The sequence below is a fragment of the Rhinolophus sinicus genome, linkage group LG09 (genome assembly GCF_036562045.2).
Source record: "Rhinolophus sinicus isolate RSC01 linkage group LG09, ASM3656204v1, whole genome shotgun sequence".
NCBI lineage: Eukaryota > Metazoa > Chordata > Mammalia > Chiroptera > Rhinolophidae > Rhinolophus > Rhinolophus sinicus.
Genome location: NC_133758.1, coordinates 112,172,810 through 112,196,311, shown reverse-complemented (window position 1 = coordinate 112,196,311; position 23,502 = coordinate 112,172,810). Strand labels below are relative to the sequence as shown.

At 42.7% G+C, this 23,502-nt stretch overlaps 1 protein-coding gene across 2 annotated transcripts in view; it reads left to right on the top strand.

Annotated features, from left to right (window-relative positions):
• The window catches only part of DOCK4 (dedicator of cytokinesis 4), a 364,976-nt gene that overhangs the window by 215,712 nt on the left and 125,762 nt on the right, over positions 1–23,502 (top strand). For both annotated transcript variants that reach the window (XM_074341023.1, XM_074341022.1), the window contains exons 13-16: positions 2,481–2,606; positions 14,223–14,347; positions 15,115–15,277; positions 20,430–20,536. In XM_074341023.1, the coding sequence (XP_074197124.1) occupies positions 2,481–2,606; positions 14,223–14,347; positions 15,115–15,277; positions 20,430–20,536 (521 nt within the window). The remainder of the gene's footprint in view (positions 1–2,480; positions 2,607–14,222; positions 14,348–15,114; positions 15,278–20,429; positions 20,537–23,502) is intronic.

The following is a 23,502-nucleotide window of genomic DNA, read 5'->3' as shown; positions in this document are numbered from 1 at the left end:
TTCTTTGTCCTAGTTCACTGTTTCTTCTTGTTCTGGTGACTCATTCATCCAACCTGTTGGTGGTAGTCATGGTAACTAAGACCCACTAGGAAAGCAGGGTCAGGAGTTTCTCTGATTGAAAAGCCAATAGTATTGCAGTTATTCTTTGTGGGCTGGTCCCTACCAACTCAGCTCTGTATTGCGTTTTTTTGTTTGTCTTATTGAAAGTACACCCACTTTTTGATGTTTCTTTGTTAAGTTGATAGTTTTTTTGTTTTAGTTTGAAAACTGCATTGATGGTTTCTGAAGAGCCAAGTGCATGTAGTCAAGCCCTTGGTCCAGCTGGCCTTTCCAGTCTTTGTCTGTGAGTTTCTTTGTTCTGGAGAAATGGGGTCACTACAAAATGGCAATACCTTCTCTCCTCCAAATTGCTATTGCTTGGCTAGACAAATGAGATCATGACACCTAGAGCTTTAATCTACATCTTTCTTAATGTTCCAGTAGAAACTAACGTATCTTATAAGCAAATTTGAGGATGCACTCAAGTAGTTAATGCATCGTTTTCCTGCTTCCCCTGTACTGTTTTGTCTATTGTTCTCCTGTCACTTGCTCATTGCCTTATGCACTAGCTTGCTTCTCTTTGTCTGTTGTCTCCTACATGGGCTCTCTCTATCCCTTTTCATTCTCGTCTTTGTGGCTCTTGCTGTCCAGAGAACATCTCTGTTCACACGTACCCATAGGTCTTTCCCTAAAACACATCTTTTCTCTAGTTCCTGTGTTTAATTTTCTTCAGCATTCATATTGTCTCTGACTGCATGTTTTTCTTCTCTCATTGTCTTATCCTCTATTCAGCTTACGTAAATATATATATATACACATATGTATATGTACATGTACATGTATATGTATATATCACTGATGGCTAAATGAATTCCTGATCCAACAGAGCAGAACAAGAACCCTGATCACTTTGCCTTCCTCAAGCCCCTACCCCAAATAGCATGATCTCCTTGTTTTTTTCAATACCATTTAGTTCTTTTCTCTCCTTACTTTGTGCATACCACATAATGTTGCTAGTGTCTCTGATCAGAAACTTTGATGAGAAGTCCTAGTAAAATGATTGCACTTGCAAAAAAATTACAGGACCTGAAGAATTTTGTTAAATCCATCTGATTCTCTCTTTGAAAGCCTAGTTTATAGTACCCCAGGATTTGACCATCGTTCTCCCCAGTGGGAGGGGCTGTTTGTGATTCTGTGCTGTGTCTGGCACACGCTGGTATCCTACAGATATCACCTCCTGGCAATGCAGGTGATGGTGGTGGCAGTGTGGGTGGGCATTCTGAAGGCAAAAGGACAGAAGTGGAGGATGTGAGAGACACCAGTAACGAGCTGGGGCTAGTGGAAGAGAGTGTGAGTCAGGAAGAAATCGCTTCTGGGACCGAGGGGTTGTGACACATGTTTGTGTGTCTTCATTCTCCCACCTCTGGGTTTTAAGAGCAACCAATAGTACCGCACAGAAGGATCCCAAAGCTGCATGACATTTGTTGCCATCAAATCATCTGGACCACTTTTTCTCCCCTGGTTCATTCTCTGTGGCTTTCAGAGGACAGACACGCCTCCATTCCGTCGCCTTCCGTCACCCAAGTCCAGTGAAGTGCGGAGGGAGATAGAGGACAGTTAGGTAAGAATGGGATGCAGATTTAATCAAAGTGCCCGAGTACCTGCCAGATTTCATTGAATTCTCCCCACTCCCTGACACAAACATTCTGTTAGATCCACACACCAGAAAGCATCAGGATGCATTGATGCAGTCACGTCCTTCTGCTCTTTCCTTGTGTCACTACCCCTTGGTATGTCTCATCCAGGGTTGATTTGAACCCCAGGAAACACTCCATATTTCATCTCAGCCTAATGCTTTGGTTATTAAACAAAATTTCCTGTTGTTTTAACTACTCCGTTGAAAAGCAAGCAAATAAACCAGCAAAATGCTGCTTCTGCTGTTATTTGTGTATCATACCATTGAAGAAATTGAGAAGAGGAGCTAATCTAGTTGTGTGGCAAATACGTTTTGCGTTTCTTTCATTTCGGCGTGATTGCCGTCGTCTTACCATCTGTGCTGGTACACAGCAGTGTTGTCCTGGAAATTATGAATGGGGAGCGATAGCTTTCACACTGTGTAATGAGCGTCGGTGCAGGGGTGTTTCCATCTGGGCGGGAGGAGAGCTTGGCGCGGCTACAAGCCAGACTTCCTCTTCTCAGTGTTCTGCTTAAGTATGTTCCAGTCGCTGTGAACCTCCTTAGAAATGAGAAAACTCAGGCATTCACATTGGAGAAGTCTTATCTAGAGATTATTCCTATGGAGTGTGTTGATTGTGCCTGAATATTCACCCTTAGTTTAAAATGATGATACCATTGATTTGGGCTTGGAGAAGCACTTCTGTTCCTGCTCCTGCTATCTCTGCCCTTCTCATTTTAACTCTGGGCTCTTTTGTTTGTTTCAGGTTTAGCAGTTTCCCTACAACTGTTGCATGGAGACATCGAACAAATCAGAAGAGACTACTCATCAGTATTTTCTCATGGAGTGTCCATAACGAGGAAGTTGGGTTTTTCTAATATTATTATGCCCGGTAAGTGACTTGGGCGGAATCACATGCCGAGATAGAGATAGACTGTCTGATTTGGACATTTGAGGCATTTTTCAAATTTTGAAGAGTTCAAATGGGACATGCTGAAGAGTGAAATGAGGTACAGTAAGTCCTCACTTAATGTCGCCAATAGGTTTTGCGACTTTAAGTGAAATGATGTATAACGAAACCAACTTCACCATAGGCTAATTGATATAAACAAGAGTCCAGTTTCTACGACATTTTCATCAACATTAGAACGGAATGACATTATTCGAGGATCTGCTGTATGTGATAATATATCAGCAAAAGTTTTTTTTTTTAATTAAATTTATTGGGGTGACAATGGTTAGTAAAATTACATAGGATTGAAGTGTACAATTCTGTAATACATCCTCTGTATATCACATTGTATGTTTACTACCCAGAGTCAGTTCTCCTTCCATTACCATATATTTGACCCCCTTTCCCCTCTTCTACCACTCCCTCCTCCCCCCTTACCTCTGGTAACCACTAAACTGTTGTCGGTGTCTATGAGTTTTTATTTTTTTGTCTTGTTCCTTCGTTGCTTTCAGTTTTATATCCCACATATAAGAGAAGTTATATGGTTCTTCACTTATTTTGCTTAGCATGATAATCTCAAGATCCATCCATGTCATCGCAAATGGCACTATTTCATCTTTTCTTATGGCTGAGTAGTATTCCATTGTGTATGTATTCCACAACTTCTTTATCTAATGATCTATCGAAGGACACTGGTTGTTTCCATGTCTTGGAAAAAGATTTTTTTAAAAAATGTCTTCACATGTTGATTAAATGAGAATAGGTAACTTACGGGTAGCGTGGCTGCATGCATATCAGAAGGAAAACTGAGGTAGTATCCAGAAACTATTTTAGCCTTTGGTGGAAAATGTTAGTAAAGTCACTTAGAGGAAATCCTTATAGGTTTTGATAATAACAGTTTATTGAGCAATAGTTAGCTTTTCTTGGGGGATTTTTCCAACAGGGATGGTGTGTATGCACATGCATGTGTGTGTGTGTGTGTGTGTGTGTGTGGCCATATGCAAATACCTCGTGTATTCCTGCACCTCTCTTAGTTCTGTTGGTGTATACTTGTGTAATTCAGGTCTGTACTACCAACCAAAAGAGACTCCAAACAAAGGTGTTTGTTTCTAAGTGGAGAAGGGCCGGTTAGGAGGGTCACACTCTCAAAGCAAATGCCAGGTAGTCGTATTTTCTCAGGGCTCCACCTTCCACCCTCCACAACCAAGGAAAAAGTAGAAAGACCAAATGAAGTAGTCTCAAGCTGTTGACAGTACTTTTAGAAAGGAGACCCGCTAGATCACTGTTGAAATCCCATGTGTCAAAGCACAGGAGGGAAGTCGAGACTCAGTGGTGGGATTGCTGTGCGCACAGACCTAACAAGATGCCAAAACGGACCAGCATGGCATTTGCACCATTCTGGGAGTGAATGGGAATTTGTTCATGCAGGGAAGGCTAAGAGAACAGTCTGGAAAGTTTCCCGAGCTGATCTGACCTTAGGGCCCCAGTCTGCCTGAGCAGCTCATGGTACTGTTGTCGAAAAGGCCTGTTTCTACAACTGTTTACTTGGTGGCATGTTATTTAGTGGCTTTTGCCAGTGTTCGTTATTTCCTTTGGTTGCTATAAATAACTGGTATTTCCTCTTTAACAAAAAAGAAAAAAAATGTCATCCCTCTGGGAAGCAAATTGATGGGCAAATCTAATATAAAAAACATATTTTAGAACAGAATGCAGCCAGCTGCTAGAAAAATTCCTCCGCTTGGTCTCTGGGCAGTATCACCGAGAAATGGAAAAATATAAGGCAACATGACACTTCACCGGCTGAATAATTGTCTGGGATGCGCTGTGCTCATGAGCTTTTGTCTGGCATCGATGATGGAAATGAACTTTCTGTGGAATAAGGCTCGTCTCTGTCCCTTTCCGGCACCACATATGGCAGGGATCACACGGTCCAAGACGCATGCTCCCAGACGCAAGTCTGCAGTGCCCGACTGCAGGAGACTGTTTTAAAAGCAATTCCTTCTTTTTCTTCTTTGGCTTCTTAATCTGCCAAATTAGATGGAGAAGGGGGAGCTGTATGCATTGACTTAAACAGCTGAAAGCGACTTTAAAACTCTGTGGAATTCTTTCCACTGGCAAACATACAGTCATTGCTTTGGTTTCCTTTGTTATTTTTCAGAATTTTGTCTTGTCAGTTAATTCTCACTGGTGGCGCTAATGAAAACTTGAGCTGAATTCTTCCATGAGAAAATGTACGTGAACAGCTCTTCTGATCCCAGGGTTGTACTGACAGTCTGCTAGCATGATGTTTTCATCCTTTTCGTTTTCTAGACTTGTCCTGCAGAGTGAGTTTGTGCTCTCTGACAGGTCAGGACAGGTGAGGCATGTGCTTCTACTAGCAGGTCCAAGTTCATGACCGTAGTCACTGCCTGTGTGCAGAATGGATGATGTGTGGTACACAGGAACATACACAAAACTCTTCTTGATGATTGCCGAGTGTCATCAGTGCCAAACTCTGGAATGGGAGAAAGATGGGAACAGAAATTGTCCCCTTGGTCCCTCCTGGCGTAAGGAGGTGACCTGCCCTGTGCTTTTGTTCCATCATGAGACCCTTTGAATGCTCCCTGTTCCGAAGGTTGGCCATTCAGCACTTTATTTCTTAGGGTATCCAATTTCCAAAGAAGGAAAGTCACTTTCCGTGACGCTCCATCACTACCACCTATGAACTAAGAAACTCTGCAGAAAATTCTGTGGTCTGGCCTCTGAGCCCGTGAGAGGGAGAGCAGCAAAAATACTTTAATCTGCACTCTCAAACCGGGAATATAATGCGAGCCACAAATGTAATTTTAAATTGTCCAGCAGCCACATTAAAAGTTGGAAGAAAGAGATGAAATTCCTATTAATAATATATATCTATTTAACCCAACACGTCAAAATACGATTTCAACAGGTAGTTCATACAAAGCATTCTTCATGAGTCATTTTACACTCGCTGTTTCAACCTAAGTCTTTGAAGCCGGCTAAGTATCGTGCATTCACAGCACATCTGTTTTCAGCCACATTTTAAGTTACCACATGTGGCAGTGGTTACTATGTTGGACGGCCCAACTCTAAATGTCCTAACAGACTCCGTGCAAAGCAGGACCCACGCGGTGGCTGAATATCAGAAAGGACTAAGTGTTTGTCTACCAGACATTTTGGAGCAAAGCTGGCTGATGTGTCAGGATGTCACGGGAGGTTAGGCTGTGCCCTACACTCACCACTCCCCGCCGCCCCCCAAAGGTCTGTTCTGACTCTGAGTTTATGATTCTTTCTGGGGAAGATTTTCTTGACTTTCATGATGGTTTCCCTACTTTATCTTCCCACCTGTACTCTGTCCCCCTGGAGACTTGTTCTTACATACCAACTGGTTATGCTTTCACTCTTTGTTAGGGAACCGCTAATTTTAATAACCTTCCAGTGCATTTGCTTTTTTTTTTAAATTAACTTTTTTTTAATTAGTTTCAGGTGCACAAAACAATGTGATAGTTAGACATTTATCATTTATATCCCTCACACAGTGACAACCCCCTGCCCCCATGCACCATTCCTCTGACATCGCACACAGCCATCACATTTCCACTATCTGTATTCCTAATGCTGTACTCCACTTCTTGTAACCATATATATGTATATACTTGTAGTTGACATTCATTATTGTTCAGCGTCAGCTTCAGGTGTACAGCGCAGTGACCAGGCATCGACATCTTCCCTGAGGTGCTTTTAGCAGGCAATCTTTGAAGCTCTCAATCCTAAGAGGAAGTAAGTGAGCTCGGTGGGGTGATGGGGGGAAGGCTGACGCTGAAAACAATGAGCAGAGTGTTTCAAATGGCTGCCTGCAGACTTAGCTTTGATAATGATCTCAAGATTTATTTACGGTTAATTTGCAAGTATCATTCAGAGTAAGACTTTCTTTTCTTTGGTCTCTGGTGGTTCAGAGAAATCAAATTTCTCTTTGGTCAGAGTTGACTACATAATGATTTATATGGATCGGGTAAGAAGACCATTGTTGATATGTCTGTCTCATGTTTAAGAAGAGACACGATTTCATTCTTTTAAATATAAGTATTATTCTTTACCACCGACTGATAGAGAGATGTGTGTCAGCAGAGGGAATTGCCTGAGAGAAGCCTTTTTTTGGAAAAAGCAGGTGGAAGCCAGTGTGATATGATTTGATCCTCCTTAGAAATGTATTCTCCATCTAACCAGGGCTCACTGCTCCCCAGTATAGGTCACTGGGCCTCCACATCACAGAGGTGCAACCATTCGGCTTAGACATGATCCCCCCGGTCATGCCAGGAGAGGGGATGGTAGCCTTACAACCAGTAGGTGCCACGCTGACCAAAGAGAGATGAACGCTAAGGTTCTACATATGCTGGGGTTGGATCCCGGCTCCAGATCCCACTGGGGAAAGGCTGGTGCCTCCCAAATTACGAAGCTGGCAGGCCCTATCGCCCAAGGGTGTTGGACTTTCTCCAACTGACCCTACGAGAAAGCTACATATCGTTCTAGAGTATGATGAGCAGCAGGGAACTACAGCCCGTCCTGCAACCCTGTTCTGGAAAGTGCACCAGGGGTGCTGTTGTAGCCCATGCAATAGTTATCAATAATAAGTAATAGTTATAAATAAACATTTTAAAGCCAACCCTCCCCCACCGCCAAAGTTAAACATCTAACAAAATTTTAAATATCTTCTAAAACAAAGTAAAAGAGAGAGAGAGAGAGAGAGACAATAACAGACAGAAAATGGAGTAAGCTTTGAGGGGTTTTACTGAAGTCTACTCTATGTGACAAATCCAAACCCTTTTATAAATTTTCCCTGTCTGTGATTGGCTGTGATTTCCAGTTACCTGTGAATCTTGTCCCTATCCCTTGTCCCTTTTGAAGGTGTCATGAAGTAAAAGAAGCTTGGGAGAGGATGGTGTACTGTGGTAGTTTCCTATGGCTGCCATGAGAAATCACAAATGGGGTGGCTTAAAACAAATATATATATGTTTTTACATACAGTTCCAGAGGTGAGAACCTTGCACAGATCTCACTGGGCTAAAACCAGGGTGCTGCCTTTCTTCTGAGAGAGAGCTCATTTCCTTGCTTTTTCCAGCTTCTGGAGACTGCCTTCGCTCCTTGGCTCATGACCCCACACCATTTCAACCTTTGCTTCCCTACCATATCCCTTCTCTGATTCCAGCACGTCTGCCTCCGTTTTATACGAACCTTTGTGATTATATTGAACTCACCCTGATAATCCAAGAAAATCTCCCCATCTTAAGATCCTTAATCACCTCTGTCAAGCCCCTTCTGCCATGTAAGGTTAACGTATTCACAGGTTACGGGATTAGGAACTGGACGTCTTTGGCGGGGTGGGGTGGTGGTGGTGGTAAGAGGGTGTCATGCTGCCTGCCACACACAGGAAGGGTTCAGCTCTGTGTCCAGTGCATGAGTTTTTTCTCAAGTCCTGGGTGGGAGTTTTCTGGCTTGTGCTTGGGTATTTATAATGACCAAGGATGTACCATCACGTCATCTGTGGAGATGATCTCATTGATGCTGGAGTGGTCTCCCTCTGTCTTCTCTCCACTGGATTGAGTTGTTTTCTTCTTGGGGCCTCAACATTTGTAAGTTCTGTTCGCTCTCTTGTCTCCCTCATCCCTCCTCTGATGATAGCTGAGTCCTTTCTCCCTGTTGTTTGTGGTCTGGGTGATACTGGGTCTGTGTCTGCCCTGTAGAGATGGTCCCTAGAACTGAAATCAGTGCTTCACGTACAACATGGAGAATCTAGTCGCTAATGCTGCAACAGCGCTGTGCAGAGCAGGTGGGGACTAGCCCAATGGGGGGGTCACTGCATAAATTATACACATGTCTAACCACTATGTTGCATACCTGAAACTAATATAAAATGACACTGAATGTCAGCTATAACTGAAACAACAAATAATTTTTAGAAAGTTTAAAAAGAGATCAGTGCTTCAAGCCTGGTCTGACAAGCATGGAACAGAGTAGGACGGACACCTCCCTTGTTCAAGGCACTGGTCAGTCTCCTGGTGACAAAGGCTGAACGGCACTCGCTTACGTGGCGGCCATTCTCATCCTGTTGAATTCCACGTTTTACGGGGAAAGCAGGGATACAGATCGGACGTTAGACATTTCTTAATCGCTACACTTGTTTCCTCATCCATAAAATGAAAATAATAGGGCCTTCTTATAAAGTCAATGTGAGGATTTAGTGAGATGATCTTCTTATAGAGCTTGGTGAAATACCACTACTGTCTGCTATTACACTGTCATCATCGCTGGTCACAGAACAAAACACTTACTCTTTCACACATTCTTTCAGTTTTCATGGAAGGCCAGGAAGTTCTCTGTTTCACTTCCATAAACATCAACTATCCGGCCCAAAAAGGCACTAGGCCAGCCCTGCTGGGGGCCATGGTGTACTCCACGTGGCGAGCATTCACTCTGATTCACTCTGTGCTTTTATGCAAAGCATTCATCGGACAGAATCAAAGTTCGGGGTTTTCAGCTCTGGGGAACCAGTCGAGGCGACTTCAACCTCTCAAGCCATAAATGGACCCCATTTGATTGCAGTCACTGAACTCTTTTGAATGTTTTTGTGGCCTTATCATTATCTCGTCTCTGGTGATCTTTGGAGAAGCCTTCACATGTGACCGGCCTTCCCAGACAGTGGGTCTGCTAAACAGGAAAGTGTCATGCACATCAAATTGGCAGAGTAATAAGTTTGAGAGGAGCAAGGTGTTGATAAACATTGTCAGGAAAATAGCTTTTTCATACTGGTGCCATGACTGCATTTCGTACTCACGTTATGGTTTCCCTCTTAATTACCCAAGATGCTTTCTGAATACCATTTTGGCTTATTAGTTTTCTCCAGAGCCAACGTCAAGCATATTGACTTTAATTAGCATTTGTTTCAACTTGATCCTTCTGCATATTTTGGCAAAAGGTGGCGCCTTAGAGTATTGGAACATAGCAAGCTGCAAAATTCCTGGGGAGACATGGATGGAATGTCTTCCAGGAGTCATGTTCTTCCTGTCATGTGTTCTCTTTTCAAAGAAATCCTGTTTTAGTCTAAAAGGTTTGCAAAAAGTAAATGGACTTACAGGGATAGCAACAGTTAAAGAACAGAAAACTGAAACATATGTGTAAGGAGTTTTAATTTATGAATGTGTTATATTCCAGAAGTTGTTTTGTAAGCCATAGAAACAGCATATAACAAAATAATCTACCACCTCTCCCATCCCTACCTCTGCCCCACCCCCATTTTAATGACACCAAAACTTGCTTCTGTTACCCGGTCTGGACTAATATCCCACAGAACAGACGCAGCAGAAAGGGGCTCAGATCCACATCTCCTTGTTCCAGTCTTCCTTTGACTCTATATCCTTTAGACTTATTCTGAATTCAGAAGAGAGAAGAATCCAGCTAAGTTACAAGCTAAACAGGCTTTAGGGATTGTTTGGAAAGCTAATGCCACTTTGAACCTTCCTTCTTTGTCGAAACGCACCCTCACGTATGCAGCTCCCTTGTCTTCTTAGTAAGGTGTTCTCTCCTGTAACACTCCTGCTCTGCCTCCATTCAACAGTCCCTGCCCCCCTTCTCTCTTGTACTTTTATCCACATTAATGATTGTCTAATATGCTAGATATTTCACTTCTTTATTCAACACCTCCCCCTACTAGAATCTAGCTCTGTAGGGAAGGCATTTTTGCTTTGGTCACTGCTGAGTCTACCCGGCCTAGAATGATATGTGGCACACAGTAGGTGCTCAAGATGCGTTTGTTGAATGCAAACATAGAATTTCACAGTGCTAGCACTCCCGCCCCCTCCCTCCTTGGGGCCTCGACTACAGATAAGGGAGAACAGGCTGCCTTGCTAACCACCTGTCCAAAGTCAGAGTTGCCATGTCCTTCCAACAGATGAAAGGGGAAGTCCGCCCCTACACCAGGAACACTCTCTCTTCCTTTCGCTGGACAGGTAATTCCTTTGTGATGTGGACAAGCTTATTACTCATTACAAGAAATTCCTGAGGTTAAAAACCCCTGTAGCCATACTTCCTATTAATCAGTGTATGTTTTATAGTCGATTTGTAAGCAGAGTGACTCATTGTGTGTCACCCACTCCAAGAAGCAGAGGAATTTTGCTGTTGTTACTAACATCTTTTGTTCTAAAGTACCTTGATTGGAGTGGTTTTTGTTTTTTCACCTGCCAAATCAGTTAGTGGGGAAACCATTGTCAAGAATTTCCTCCCAAACACATTGTTGAAATAGCACATGTGCAGACCATTCGTGTACCAGACCTAAACGTTGTGAGTTGGAACTGATTGATTCAGAGGGCAAAGTTTATAAGTTTACTGTAATGAAATTGTTCAGATAAATAGCATTGAGACAGAGAGAGAGAGAGAGAGAGAGTGTGTGTGTGTGTGTGTGTGTGTGTGTAGTGATAAATGGTAATAACATGAACTGAGTTGTAAAAATCTAGCAAACTTGTAAAGTTGACTGGGCCATTCTAAAAATTAAAAAAAAAAAAAAGGAAATGGTCAGACAAAAACCTTTCAAAGCATACAAATACAATTTTAATTATTTTTTTATACTGTACTTTACATTCTCATGACTATTTTGTAACCCCTAATTTGTATTTCTTGATCCTTCACCCTTTTCACCCAACCCCCAACTTCCCCACCCCTGACAACTAACAGTTAGTTCTCTGTGTCTGAGTCTGTTTCTGTTTTGTTCGTTCATTTATTTTGTTCTTTAGATTCCACATATTAGTGAGATCATGTGGTATTTGTCATTCTCAGTTTGACTTATTTCACTTAGCATAACACCTTCTAGGTCCATCCATGTTGTTGCAGATGGTAAGATTTCATTATTTTTATGGCATAGTAATATTCCGTCACATAAATGTACCATAATTTCTTTATCCAGTCTTCTATTGATGGGCATTTCAGTTGTTTCCATGTCTTGGCTATTGTAAACAGTGCTGCAATGAACATAGGGGTGCATATATCTTTTTGAATTAGTGTTTGGATTTCTTCAGATACATACACAGAATTGGAATCTCTGGATCATAAGGTAGTTCTATTTTTAGTTTTTTGAGGAATCTCCAAACTGTTTTCCATACTGGCTTTACCAATTTGTAATCCCACTAACGGTGCAGGAGGGTCCCCTTTTCTCCACATCCTCGCCAGCAAGTGTGGTTTGTTGATTTATTGATGATGGCCATCCTGACAGGTGTGAGGCGATGTCTCATTGTGGTTTTAATTTACATTTCTCTGATGATCAGTGATGTTGAGCATCTTTTCATATGTCTATTGGTCATTTGTATGTCCTCTTTGGAGAAATGTCTATCCAGGTCCTCTGCTCATTTTTAAATTGGATTTTTTGGGTTTTCTTTTGGGGGAGGGTGTTGAGTTGTGTGTTGTGTTTTTTTTTAAAATAAATTTTGGATAGTAAGCCCTTCTCATATGAATCATTAGTGTATATCTTCACCCATTCTGTAGGCTGTCTCTTTGTTTTCTGTATGGTTTCCTTTGCTGCACAAAAATTTCTTAGTTTGATGTAGTCCCATTTGTTTACTTTTTCTTTTATTTTCCTTGCCTGAGGAGATTGAATAGAAAAAATATCACTAAGAGCAATGTCAGAGAGTTTACTGCCTATGTTTTCTTCTAGGAGTTTTATGGATTCAGATCGTACCTTTACATCTTTAATCCATTTTGAATTTATTCTTGTATATGGTGTAAGAAAGTGGTCCAGTTTCATGGTTTTTTTTCGTTTTCTTTTCTTTTTTTGTTGCTTTCCTTCTGGAATTCCAAGTTCATTGCCTTCTCAAGTTGATTTGTATGCGTTGTTAAAGTACTAGAAATTCGTAAGACAGTACTATATAAATTGTTTTCACTCATGTATTTTTGTAGACTCTTTGTAAAGGGTGTTTAAGATTTCATTCTTTTTGATGAAATAGTGTCATTTGCAACAACATGGATTGATCTTGAAAGTATGATTCTAAATGACATAAGCCAGACAGAGAAGGACAAGAACCATGTATCACTCATATGTGGGACATAAAACAGAAAGCAACAAATGAACTAACAAAAAAAATAAACTCATAGACACAGATAACAGAATGGTGGTTCCAGAAGGGAAGCAGGGTAGGGAAGGATGAAGAGGGTAAAGGGGGTCAAATATATGGTGATGGAAGGAGACTAGCCTTCGAATGGTGAGCTCACAATGGAGTATACAGATGTTGTCATATTACAAAGTCGTACACCTGAAATTTATGTTATCAACCAGTGTTACCCCAGTAAATTTAGTAAAAAAAATAAATAGAAAGATTTCCTCTTGTTTGGGACTTGCTCTGTTTCCCTATTTTCTGGCCCACCTGTTTCCTGGTCAGCCTGCGGCATTTGAGAATGATGCCGTCATAAAAAGTTGGTCGTTATGGAGCAAGGTGAGCAGTCACACTGGTATTCCCCATGTTTTTGAAAGCTTGGGCGCTCTCTTGTATACACTTTGGTCAGGAAGTTTTATAAGTCTCCCATCATGGGCATGTTTGTATGGTTATTGCCCCAGCTAGTGAGGTGCTTTCTTCTGGGGAAGTTTTATATTAGAAAAAAAGAGTATTCCTTTTGATTCTTCAAATGTTTGTAAAGCAAATTCAACCTCGCCAACCTGACCGACATTTGCCTTTCAGAACTTTCTAGTAGACCTTGGTTCACTCTTTTCTCACTTCCCTGTTCCCTCACCACTTACCCTGATTTCGTCCTTGTAGGAGTCGTAAAAGCATGCTGTCAGCATGTTTGTCTCAGTTTGCTTCTTGCCATTCAATTCCTCTTTTTTCCTTGCAATAATCAGAAAGGGGTGAGATTAAAAAGCGTTCAAAGTTTTATAAATAATAGATGGCATATGTCTACATAGAATATGTCAGTTTGAATCTAGGGCTTTTCTTATTTGTTTTATAGCTTGATGGCAAGAAATATTAAGCAAGTATGCCTGTATGACTGAATTATTCTACATCTGTGTTCATAAAGCATTAATCTGGGTTCTTCCAGCAGTGAGATCATTTGGTCCAGGCATTTTGGAAAAGATTGAAATTGTGACGGTACCCATTGCAGCCCTATCATGTTATTCCATTTAGCTATTTCTTCTACTCTAAGTGCTGTGACTATAAAGGATTCAGACTGGTTTCTTTGAGCCAGCCCCGCCAGGCTGTCATTTTGTAATCACACCTCATAAATGAAACGAGGGAAACATTGAAAGATGGTTGACATCACCTTTCTGCTCAATCCCAGCACTCACCTCCTAAATGTGCAGCCTCAGCACTGCTCATTGAGGCTCGCAGAGGCTGGTGGCTACTGTTCTTGGATGTGGGCAGTGAGGGTGAGAGCCCTTTGATAAAAGTGCACAGAGAACATACATTTCCTCTATGTGTGTGCTCTAACACTATGCTTTGTGAACTCAAGTTTTCCTTCATACAGTACTTTATTACACTTCTTAGTGTGTATAACACCGTTTTAATTCTCCTCTCCTGCTAGGTGAAATGAGGAATGATTTATACATCACTATAGAAAGGGGAGAATTTGAGAAAGGAGGGAAGAGTGTGGCCAGAAATGTGGAAGTTACGATGTTCATTGTAGAGAGTAGCGGCCAGACCTTGAAGGTATGTTAAAGCCGGATATTTTGTGGTAAGACAATTCATATCATTGCTTTGGGTTCACCTTAATGAGACCAGTTAATTTCTGATTTGCAGTATTTTCAATCTTTTCTTCTCCACCCCGTGTATTTTTTTTAATCATTGAAATGCCTCTCAGAAAGAAAAGGAGAAAAACAAAACGACTTCTACAGTTTGTTTAATTAATTGTGTCAACAATTTCCTCATAGCAGTTATTCAGTCAGTGCAGTATTTTTTCATGCCATTTTATTTTTTCCCTTTCACCTGTGATGGTTTGGGAGATGAATACTTTTTTCCTGGCAGTTGGTAAAATCAAAAACGAAAACAAAATCCACATTTAATGACGCGTTTTCATGTTGACCAAAGTAAGGCATGAAGATTGGGCTACGACTAATCGGGGTGATAACCCCGGGTCCTTTATGGAACGTGTTTTGCGTGAACCCCGGGCTGAGTGAGTTTCGCAGGCACAGGCTTTTGCCTGCAGCCTGTGGAGAACTTCGCTGCGCCGTCCCACTCGCCAGTGCCCACGTCGCCCAGGTCACCGAGGCCCACCCTGGGCACAGGAGGCCCCGGGAGACCGGCCTCCGGGTGAAACGGCCAGAGCCCAGGGGCAGCAGGAGGTGCAGGAACAGGGAGCCAGGGTCTGGGGGGTCATTCCAGGTGCTGTGTTGTTCGGGGAGCCCGCAGACAGCAAAGCGATTGCTCGCTGCTCCCGGAATAACCTTTAAGTGACGCCTGCGTGTTTCCTCTGCCAGGATTTTATCTCCTTCGGCTCCGGAGAGCCGCCCGCCGGCGAGTACCGCTCCTTCGTGCTCTATCACAACAACAGCCCGCGCTGGGCCGAGCTGCTGAAGCTGCCCATCCCCGTGGATAAGTTCCGGGGCGCGCACATCCGCTTCGAGTTTCGGCACTGCTCCAGTAAGTGCTCTGCAGGGCTGGCTGGGCTGTGCTGGGGGGTCCGCGGGCTGGGCTGCAATGCACGGTGACCTCAGCTGCAGAAAGCGTGTGACACGCCAGGAACCGCCACGAGGGACGCGTGAGGGCGAGGGGTTCCTGAGAGCTGGGCAGGCTCACTTGTTCCCAAAGAACCCATAACCTGTGTGGAAACCAAGGAAGGAGGAGAAAAAATACCTATGGAAATCTGCAGCGTTCTCCTTCCTAAACACTGACCTGTCACTTTCGTAGTCTAGAAAGAGTAGACAGAACGGGCAGTCGCAGCATTACAACCTTGACCGGCCCTGGTGGTCTCAGGCAGTCCTGACCTGTCTGGTGTTTCTCCCACCAAGGGCTCATCCAGCTCAGAGGAACTCATGGGGACTGGCCTGGCCTGTGAAGTCACTAGGAACGCCTCTGATTGGCTCAGATTTAGATCTGATTTGCATACATCTCTGTCCCAGAGCAGCCTCAGACAGCATTCAAATGAGAATGAGGTACGGTCAGTCCAAACGGACCTTAGAGATGGTGTGAAGTAATTGCCTCATTTTACGGATCAAAATACCGTAGACGTTAAGAGGTGACCAGATTGGTTTGTGTAAACATCACTATCCAAATAGTTGTCGTTTCTGACACCTTTATTTTAATTCTTTTGTATTCATTACTCTTAAGCCCCCACCAACCCCCAGACCAGGAATCTTCTGGTATTCCCTCTGTCATTGAAGTGTTCCTTCCAGAAGCAGCAGCCTGGAAGGAACGGAGGCATGGCCAGTAAATGGGCGTTGGCTGCACCTGAGTGCTGTGTCATTCACCTAGGATTCAGGGAGAGAAGGACGTCGTCTGTTGCTGGGACTATAGCATGTTTCGGAACTGGCTCAGGAAGTTGCCATAGATTATGCTTTTGTGGGTGTTTCAGAATGGAGGGAGGTGACTGGCCCCGTTCTCCCAAATTCTCAGAAGAGTCTCCGGGGTAGGACTTGAGATGGGAAAGCATAAAGGACTTGTAATGGTGCCACACCATTCCTTCCCCCAGTCTTTGTTTTACATTCTCAGTGGGGCCTAACACGTGCTTTGAGGTTTAACATAAGAAAAAGAAGGAAGTAAATGTGAAATGGAAGAAAAGGGAGAAAGAGAATTTGGAGAAAATTGTTAGAACTTGGAAAGTGGAACAAAGGCTATTTTTAGTAAAACCTGTTAGACCTCTGTCCTCTTGTCGTCCTTCAAATGTATTTTCATGTGTTTTTTTCATTGTTAATATTCAGAAGATACAGCAAAAGAAAAAAAATCCCCATAATCGCACAGACTATAAATAATCAATGTAATCATTTTATCACATGATAAAACATTCCAAATATTTCTCTGTGTGTGCACATATTTATTCAAAAGTAATATTTATTCACAAAACAAATATTTATTGAACACATACTGTGTGTCAAGCACTTTACTGAGCATTGAAGATACATCAGTGAACACAACCAAATAGCTCCTCTCACAGAGCTTCCATTCTAGAAAAGGAAGACAGATAATATAATACCTGCGAGCAAGTGAATACGTACTTTATCAGGTAGTGATAAGTGCTGTGAAGAAGACTAAGTTGGGGTTAGGTGCCAGAAAGTGATGTTGCCATTTTACACAGGGATCAGGAAAGACCTTTCTGATAAGAAGACGTATCAAGTCAGCAACAACTGAAAGCAATAAAGGTGTGAGCCTTGGGTGTCTGGGGAAAGAATATTCCAGACAGAGAGAATAGTAGGTACAAAACATTCGAGGTTGAAACATGCTTGGCATTTTCAAGGACTAGCAAGGACTCTGGAATGAGCAAGTGAGTTTGAACATGAGGCAATGAGGCCACAGGGGAGCCGGAACCCGTAGGGCCTCTGGGTCGTGGGGAGGACTGTGGGTTTATTTGGAGTGAGGAGAACCAGTAGAGGGTTTACATCGAAGGGAAGTCTGGCTGCTGTGTGGATAATAGAGTGTGGAAGGGCCAGGTGGTAACAGAAAGACCATTCAGGAGGCCTTTGCAGTCCTGCACCTAAGAAATGAAAGTGCTTTGCATTGGGATGGTAGTGGTTTGATTCTTTTATTATAGGTTGATTGACAGATTGGGTGTGAAAGAAGGAGAAAAGTCAAGGATGACCCCAAGATTTTGGCCTGAGAATGAAGTGGTTATTTAATGAAGTGGGGAAGATTACAGCAAGAATCTGTTAAGATAGCAAAAATCAAACATTCCATTTTAGACATGTTAAATCTGGGACGTCTGTTAGACATTCGAAACATCAAATAGGCAGTTGAACGAGGTCCAAGCGAGAGACTTAAACTTGAGAATGAGAGCATATAGTGGTATGCTGTAAATATTTAATAACTAGCCCTTGGGGTGGTGGAAAGGGTTGGGGAAGCCCTGAGTCACAGTGTTTGCTGCTTGCCATGGGGTAAATACTCACACCATGGCCAATTTCAAGCTACCAACATGAGGCCATTGAACTTCGAGTTGGGGAAAGATTTGGGGAGAATGCGAGGGAGGCAGTAATGAGATTACCAAGGAATAGCCGGTGAGGTTGAAGGAGAATCCAGGAGGATAACTGAAGAAAGTTTTCCAAGAGGGGGTCGATCAGACATGTGAGGTCCCAGTGATAAGTGAAATAAGATGACGGCAGAGGAATTAGCACGCGATTTGGCCTCATGGAACTCACTGACCCTGACAAGTGGTTTTAGTGGATTTGCAGTGATGAAAGCCTGGCTGGAGTGAGTCCAAGAAGGAAAGGAGAGAAGGAAGACGGCAGTGAGTTCGGACAAATCTTTTGACAAACTGTGCCATAAAGAATACAAGAGAGCCGAGAAATGGGAAATGGGGTAGTGGTTGTAACGGAACAGTGGGTCACAGGAGGGGCTTGGTTTTGTTTTTCTTTTTTTAAGATGGAACTTTTAAAACATGTTAGTTTGTTTGTTTGGTGGCAATGATTCAGTAAAGAGAAAGAAAAAAAGGATGATGTGGAAGAAAGAGAGGACGCCTGCAGGAGCAGCGTCCTTGAGCTGCCGAAGGGGCATGGGATTCAGGATTCAAGGTTAAGAACTGTCCTTGGGTGGGACAGTGCAGGTGGATGCAGGAGGGCACAGGTGCGGGGGGGGGTAGTTAATAGGTGGAGGCTGGAGCATGTGGAATGAAGTAATTGTCTAGAAAAGGGGAAGAGTGAATTGATTAGGTAAGTGTCGAAAGCTGGCCCAGTTTATGTGTTAATTAAAGTGAGATTGGTAGCAGAGGCATGGAGTAAGCTGTAAGTAGGGTGTAACCAGGTTGCGTGCGGTGTTATAATGGAAGCGTGGAGTGAAGAATTGAGGGCATTTGCAAGGAAGTGATTAGAATGATAGATCATAGAAATGAGACGCTGAGAGCAAATGGAGAGAGGGGATCAATAAATTGGAGGTCCCAGGGGGGCAACATTGTTGGAGTTGGGATACTAGGAGGAGTGAATTAGAAAGCGGGGAGGTAGAATCCATAAATTTAGAGGTTTATGAGTACAAGGGGATCATATTATACATACTGTCTGTAACAGCTCCCTCAGTTTATTAATTGGGATGGAATAGCCCAGGAACAAAGGCCGTGTACTTTAAACTTGGGTATTTTATTTTAGAACAGAAGGCACATTTGGGGAAACTATTGCTTTGTTTCTTACCTTTGCTCATTTTATTTGTCATGGAACATTTTTATCTTTCTGAATTAAATCTCAAAAACCGCACCAGAAAGATAGTCAAAGGAACCTAGGAAATGATTTCTAAATTAGTCTTCTCTCCTAAATCAGACATTCCATACCTGGCACCTCACTGATGTAGAAATCTCTTGCCAGAAATTTTTTTGCTGCGATTTTTGCTTCATTTTTAAGACTATCGGTATTTTCCCAGTTTCTCTCTGGGGTTGAAATGAATGATTATAAAAGAGAATTCTTTGCTGTCATTGCATTTTCGGGGATGCCCTCCTACTCGAGGCCAAAGCCAGCCAGCCAATATTACTGTGCTCTTGTGGCATTCCACTTCTCTGTGGGTAAATGCCAGACAGGCTTATAAGGGAGGGTGTGTTGCTGACGCCTCTTGTCTGATCTTATAGCTCACCAGGTCTAACTCGCCCAGCTCGTGTCTCCTTGCACCCCCGGGCCTGGCTTTCCTCGTGTAACGTTCCACTCCCGCTCTTGTGTGGGAAAGACTAACTACCAGGCTCTACGAGGCCACCAGCCCCGGAGAACTCCTGCCTGCATGTGTACATACTAGAGGAGAGTGGAGCTGGACAGACACGGTTCTTTTAACACTTTCTTCCTTTTTGGGGGAAAAGGAAAGAACTGGAATGATAGTCAAGAGATGTAGAGCAAGCTACCTCATCTCAAGAGATCTCAGTTTCCTTATGTATAAATAATGGCTCATGGTCTTTGACCTTTCTAGCCATTGTGACCCTTACTTAGGCATCTGAAAACCTCAATGCCTCGTTTCTGGCTTCCAGAAACTTACTGTAGGAAGCCCTTCTTCAACTACAGATTGCCATTCATGCTGTTGTTGGGTTTCGGCGTGCCCAGCTGATTCCACGGAGGTCGCGTCCACAGGCTTTCTGTCTTTACACCTGTGACTGTACAGGAAGGACTTCTGTCATGAGCCGAGGCAGGGCTTAGGGACGCCCGTTCCAGGCGTAGTGAGCAAAATACTGCATTTGACATTCATTTGTTCAGGTGGTCATTTCACAAGTATTTACTGAGAATCGACCGTGTTCTTGGCACTCCTCGAGATACCAAGCTTAGAATAAAATAAAACAGGTAAGAATCCTGCACTCAGTGGAACTTCCATCCAGAAGTGGATGTGAGAAGACACAGGCAGTACACAAGCTTTTAAATAACATAGTTCAGATAATGAGTCCCGTGAAGAGAATTAGTCACGGAATGTAGCTTGCCATTAAGGGCCAGGAATGTGAGGTCAGAGGGTGGCTAAGGACGCAGACTCCCACCGTCGGAGTCGCTCTCCCCTGTGTGAAGGAGCTGGTGAGTGTGGGTTATGTTTCTTGACGATCACGCTTCTTGACAATCTGTGTGTCTGAACACAGTTATGTAAGCAGGCGCTTAAACAAGCAAGCAATTCCTTTCTCCCTTCTTTCCCCCCACAGCAAAGGAGAAAGGAGAGAAGAAGTTGTTTGGTTTCTCTTTCGTCCCCTTGATGCAGGAAGATGGCCGGACCCTTCCAGATGGCACGCACGAGCTGATCGTGCATAAGGTAACAGCAGCCAGATGTGGGCGACGGCAGTGGAACATGGGGCCAAATTCCTCACTCACTCTCTTATCATCACTCTGGAAAAGAGAAGAAGAGAAAAAATGACTGGGAAGAGTGTTCTTTTGGAAGGTTACTGGCAGGGAGAGTGTCTTTTTGAAAGTATTGTTTCTATATTCTGTGTTGTATTTTGAAGATGATTTTTTTTTTCCACCTTAGATATTTCAGTGTAGGTATTTGGGTAGGTTTATAGGTTGACCTAAAGTCTCGCATACTAATAATATGTGGAAGGAGGAATCCATTCTTTACGGCACGTCAGGTGTGGGCTCTCTCACCTGTGGCTCAGAGGGTGTGTTTTGGGCAGGTGCTAAGTTTCCAGTCATGTCCAGGTTCACTCTTTAAATGAATGTGAATAATACCAAAGCCCTCATTGCTGGCCAGAGTCTTCCGTATATGCTGCTCAGAGCCATCTGTGTACTTGAAATGCCAGGAGGACAGTCGCAGAGCTTGCCTCTCTGTGAGCATTTCGTTGGTGGATTCCCAGACACAGAACCCTCCTCCGACACCAGAGGGCTATCGGGTGCCTGCTCACAGCAGGGCCAACCCTTTTCTCAAAATCAGAGCTTTGAATCAGAACTTTAAATCCGCCCAAGCCCCTGAAGACATTTTCACTGAGCATGCAGAATGCCGATCCATAACGCACAGGGAAGTTTATTTGAGCTTGAACAACTTAAAGGCAGGTGTCCCCAGTGATGTTCCTTGGCCGCAGAGGAGGCGCAAGACGGTGTCTGCAGATTGTCTCATGCTGGGCAGACCTACTGTGCAGACCCGCCGGGAAGCGTTTGCTCCCCTGGGAAACCTTAGGTGTCTGAGTCGTCTTGCGATTGGAGTTATTCTGTGTTGCTTATTTAAAAAGGGTGGAATACTGGCCAAGTATAACAATTTCTTTTTCTAGTCTGTAATGACATGGTTTTCTTTTTCATAGTCCTGAGCCAACAAGTTCAGTTTCTGCTTCAGACCACTTGCAGTTTACAATCATAAAACCATATCAGGAGCATAATGTGTACCCTTCCTCTGCATGGCGGGGAGGCGCATGGCCTGCTGACAGCTGCAGCTTTGAATGTATTATGTTTTTTTTTAAAAAATAGAAACCAAAAAAAGACAGGGAGGAGTGGATTTCAAACCACCGGGTAAGAGGCAGAGCCCATTTAGTAAGTGGTGTTGGGATGACCATGATGGGTGTTGGGGGGGCAGGGAAGAGCTGGATTCCTGCCGTTGCTTCTCACACCAAAACAAATTCCAGATCCAATGTGAAAAATAAAACTGTCAGGGCTTTAAAAATGTGAGTGAACATTTTTATAATACTCAAGTAAGGAGGGCCTTTCTAAGGATGGCTCAAAAAAACTCTTTTTGTAAATTTGGCTGCATAAAATTTAAAACTTCTTTATTGATAAAAACCATCATAATCCAGGCTGACAGACATATGACTGAAACAGTTGCAATACAGCTTACAAAGCGTGATTATTCCCAATTTACCACAGGGTATCACAAATCAGTAAGAAAAATAAATGGATAAACACTACAAGCAAGCTATTCAAAAATTATAAAAATAATACATGCATAAATAAATATTTGAATAATCAAAGAAAATTAAAGTTAAATAAAGAGTGGGATATCTTTTGGCTTATTACATTGGTAAAGATTTTGAAAACCCACAATTGGAGAGTAAGGTTAAGGAGGAAGTGAACGCTCTCTTACATTCGTAGAGGAAATGTGTGTGGCAGTCTGGCAACACACAGATAATTTTAAATGTATATATCCTGGGACTCAGCCATCCACATCTTCGTATTTACTGGGAAAAGACAACCAGACAAGGTGAGTGAAGATGATCCAAGGACGATCATGGCAGATTCCTTAAAATATGGAAAACTTGAAAGTTGTCTAAATGACCCATAATGTAGGTCTGGTTAAATAAATTAATTACATCCATGCAATGAATGAAATGCTTAGTGGAAATTTTTATGTGCATAGAAGCATGTTGATGCTATATTGATAAACCAGATTTTATGGAACCAGATATTTAGTATAAGCGTTTTATAAAATTGTTTAACTGCATGTCTGTATGTATGTATTTGCATAGAGAGATGCAGGGAAGGATGGTGTAAAATATTGACAACTGAATTTATTTTTATTTTTACCTTGATTAATTTTTGTTAGTGGGCAAGTGTCATTTTATAACATTGCAATTTTTATTCATATTGAAAAAAATAAAAATTGGAAGAGACAAAGTTAGTTTCATACCATTGAGTTCTGGAGTTTCATCTAACTAAAGACCATTCTTCTGTCATATAAGCTTGAACATTAATGTTTATATGAGGTTTTAAAGAAACATTAATTGCTTAGAACTGCCTTCGACCATATTCTGTGTCATTCATTGACAAGTACCGTCTAGTATAAAATCAAAGGTGGATGAGAGATGGAGGGAAAATGCTCTAAAAATGTGTCTTTACCTCTTATCTTGCAGACACAGAGAATAACTGTGGTTCGCAGTAGGGTATATAGAGTTAAAACCTACTTGCTCCTCATGTGAGGTGTTAAAAGACTCAGCCCTGCAGTGAGCTAAGAAGAAAGCTGCTGTGTTGAAGACGTTTAATAGCCTAATTTGGGCCTGAAATTAGTGAGAGAGACTTTTCCTTTGTGAGGATGGCGGGACTCCACTTCTGAGTGTGTTTTAAGGAAGTTGTTCTTTCAGAGGTGTTAGCAGCCACTGCTGTGACGAGGGCCTGGCTCATCCTTTAGGGCAGGGGCTATAGAATCCTAAGGGCAAGGTCCCCTTTCAAAGTCACGTTCAACTTCACATGATAGATTACATGTTTGGAGTGGTTTCCAGGGGAGACAAACTGCGAAGTCTACAGAAAACTGAATGCCTTAGCTCTAGAAAGGAAAGTGAAGTAGTGATGAGTCGTCATGAG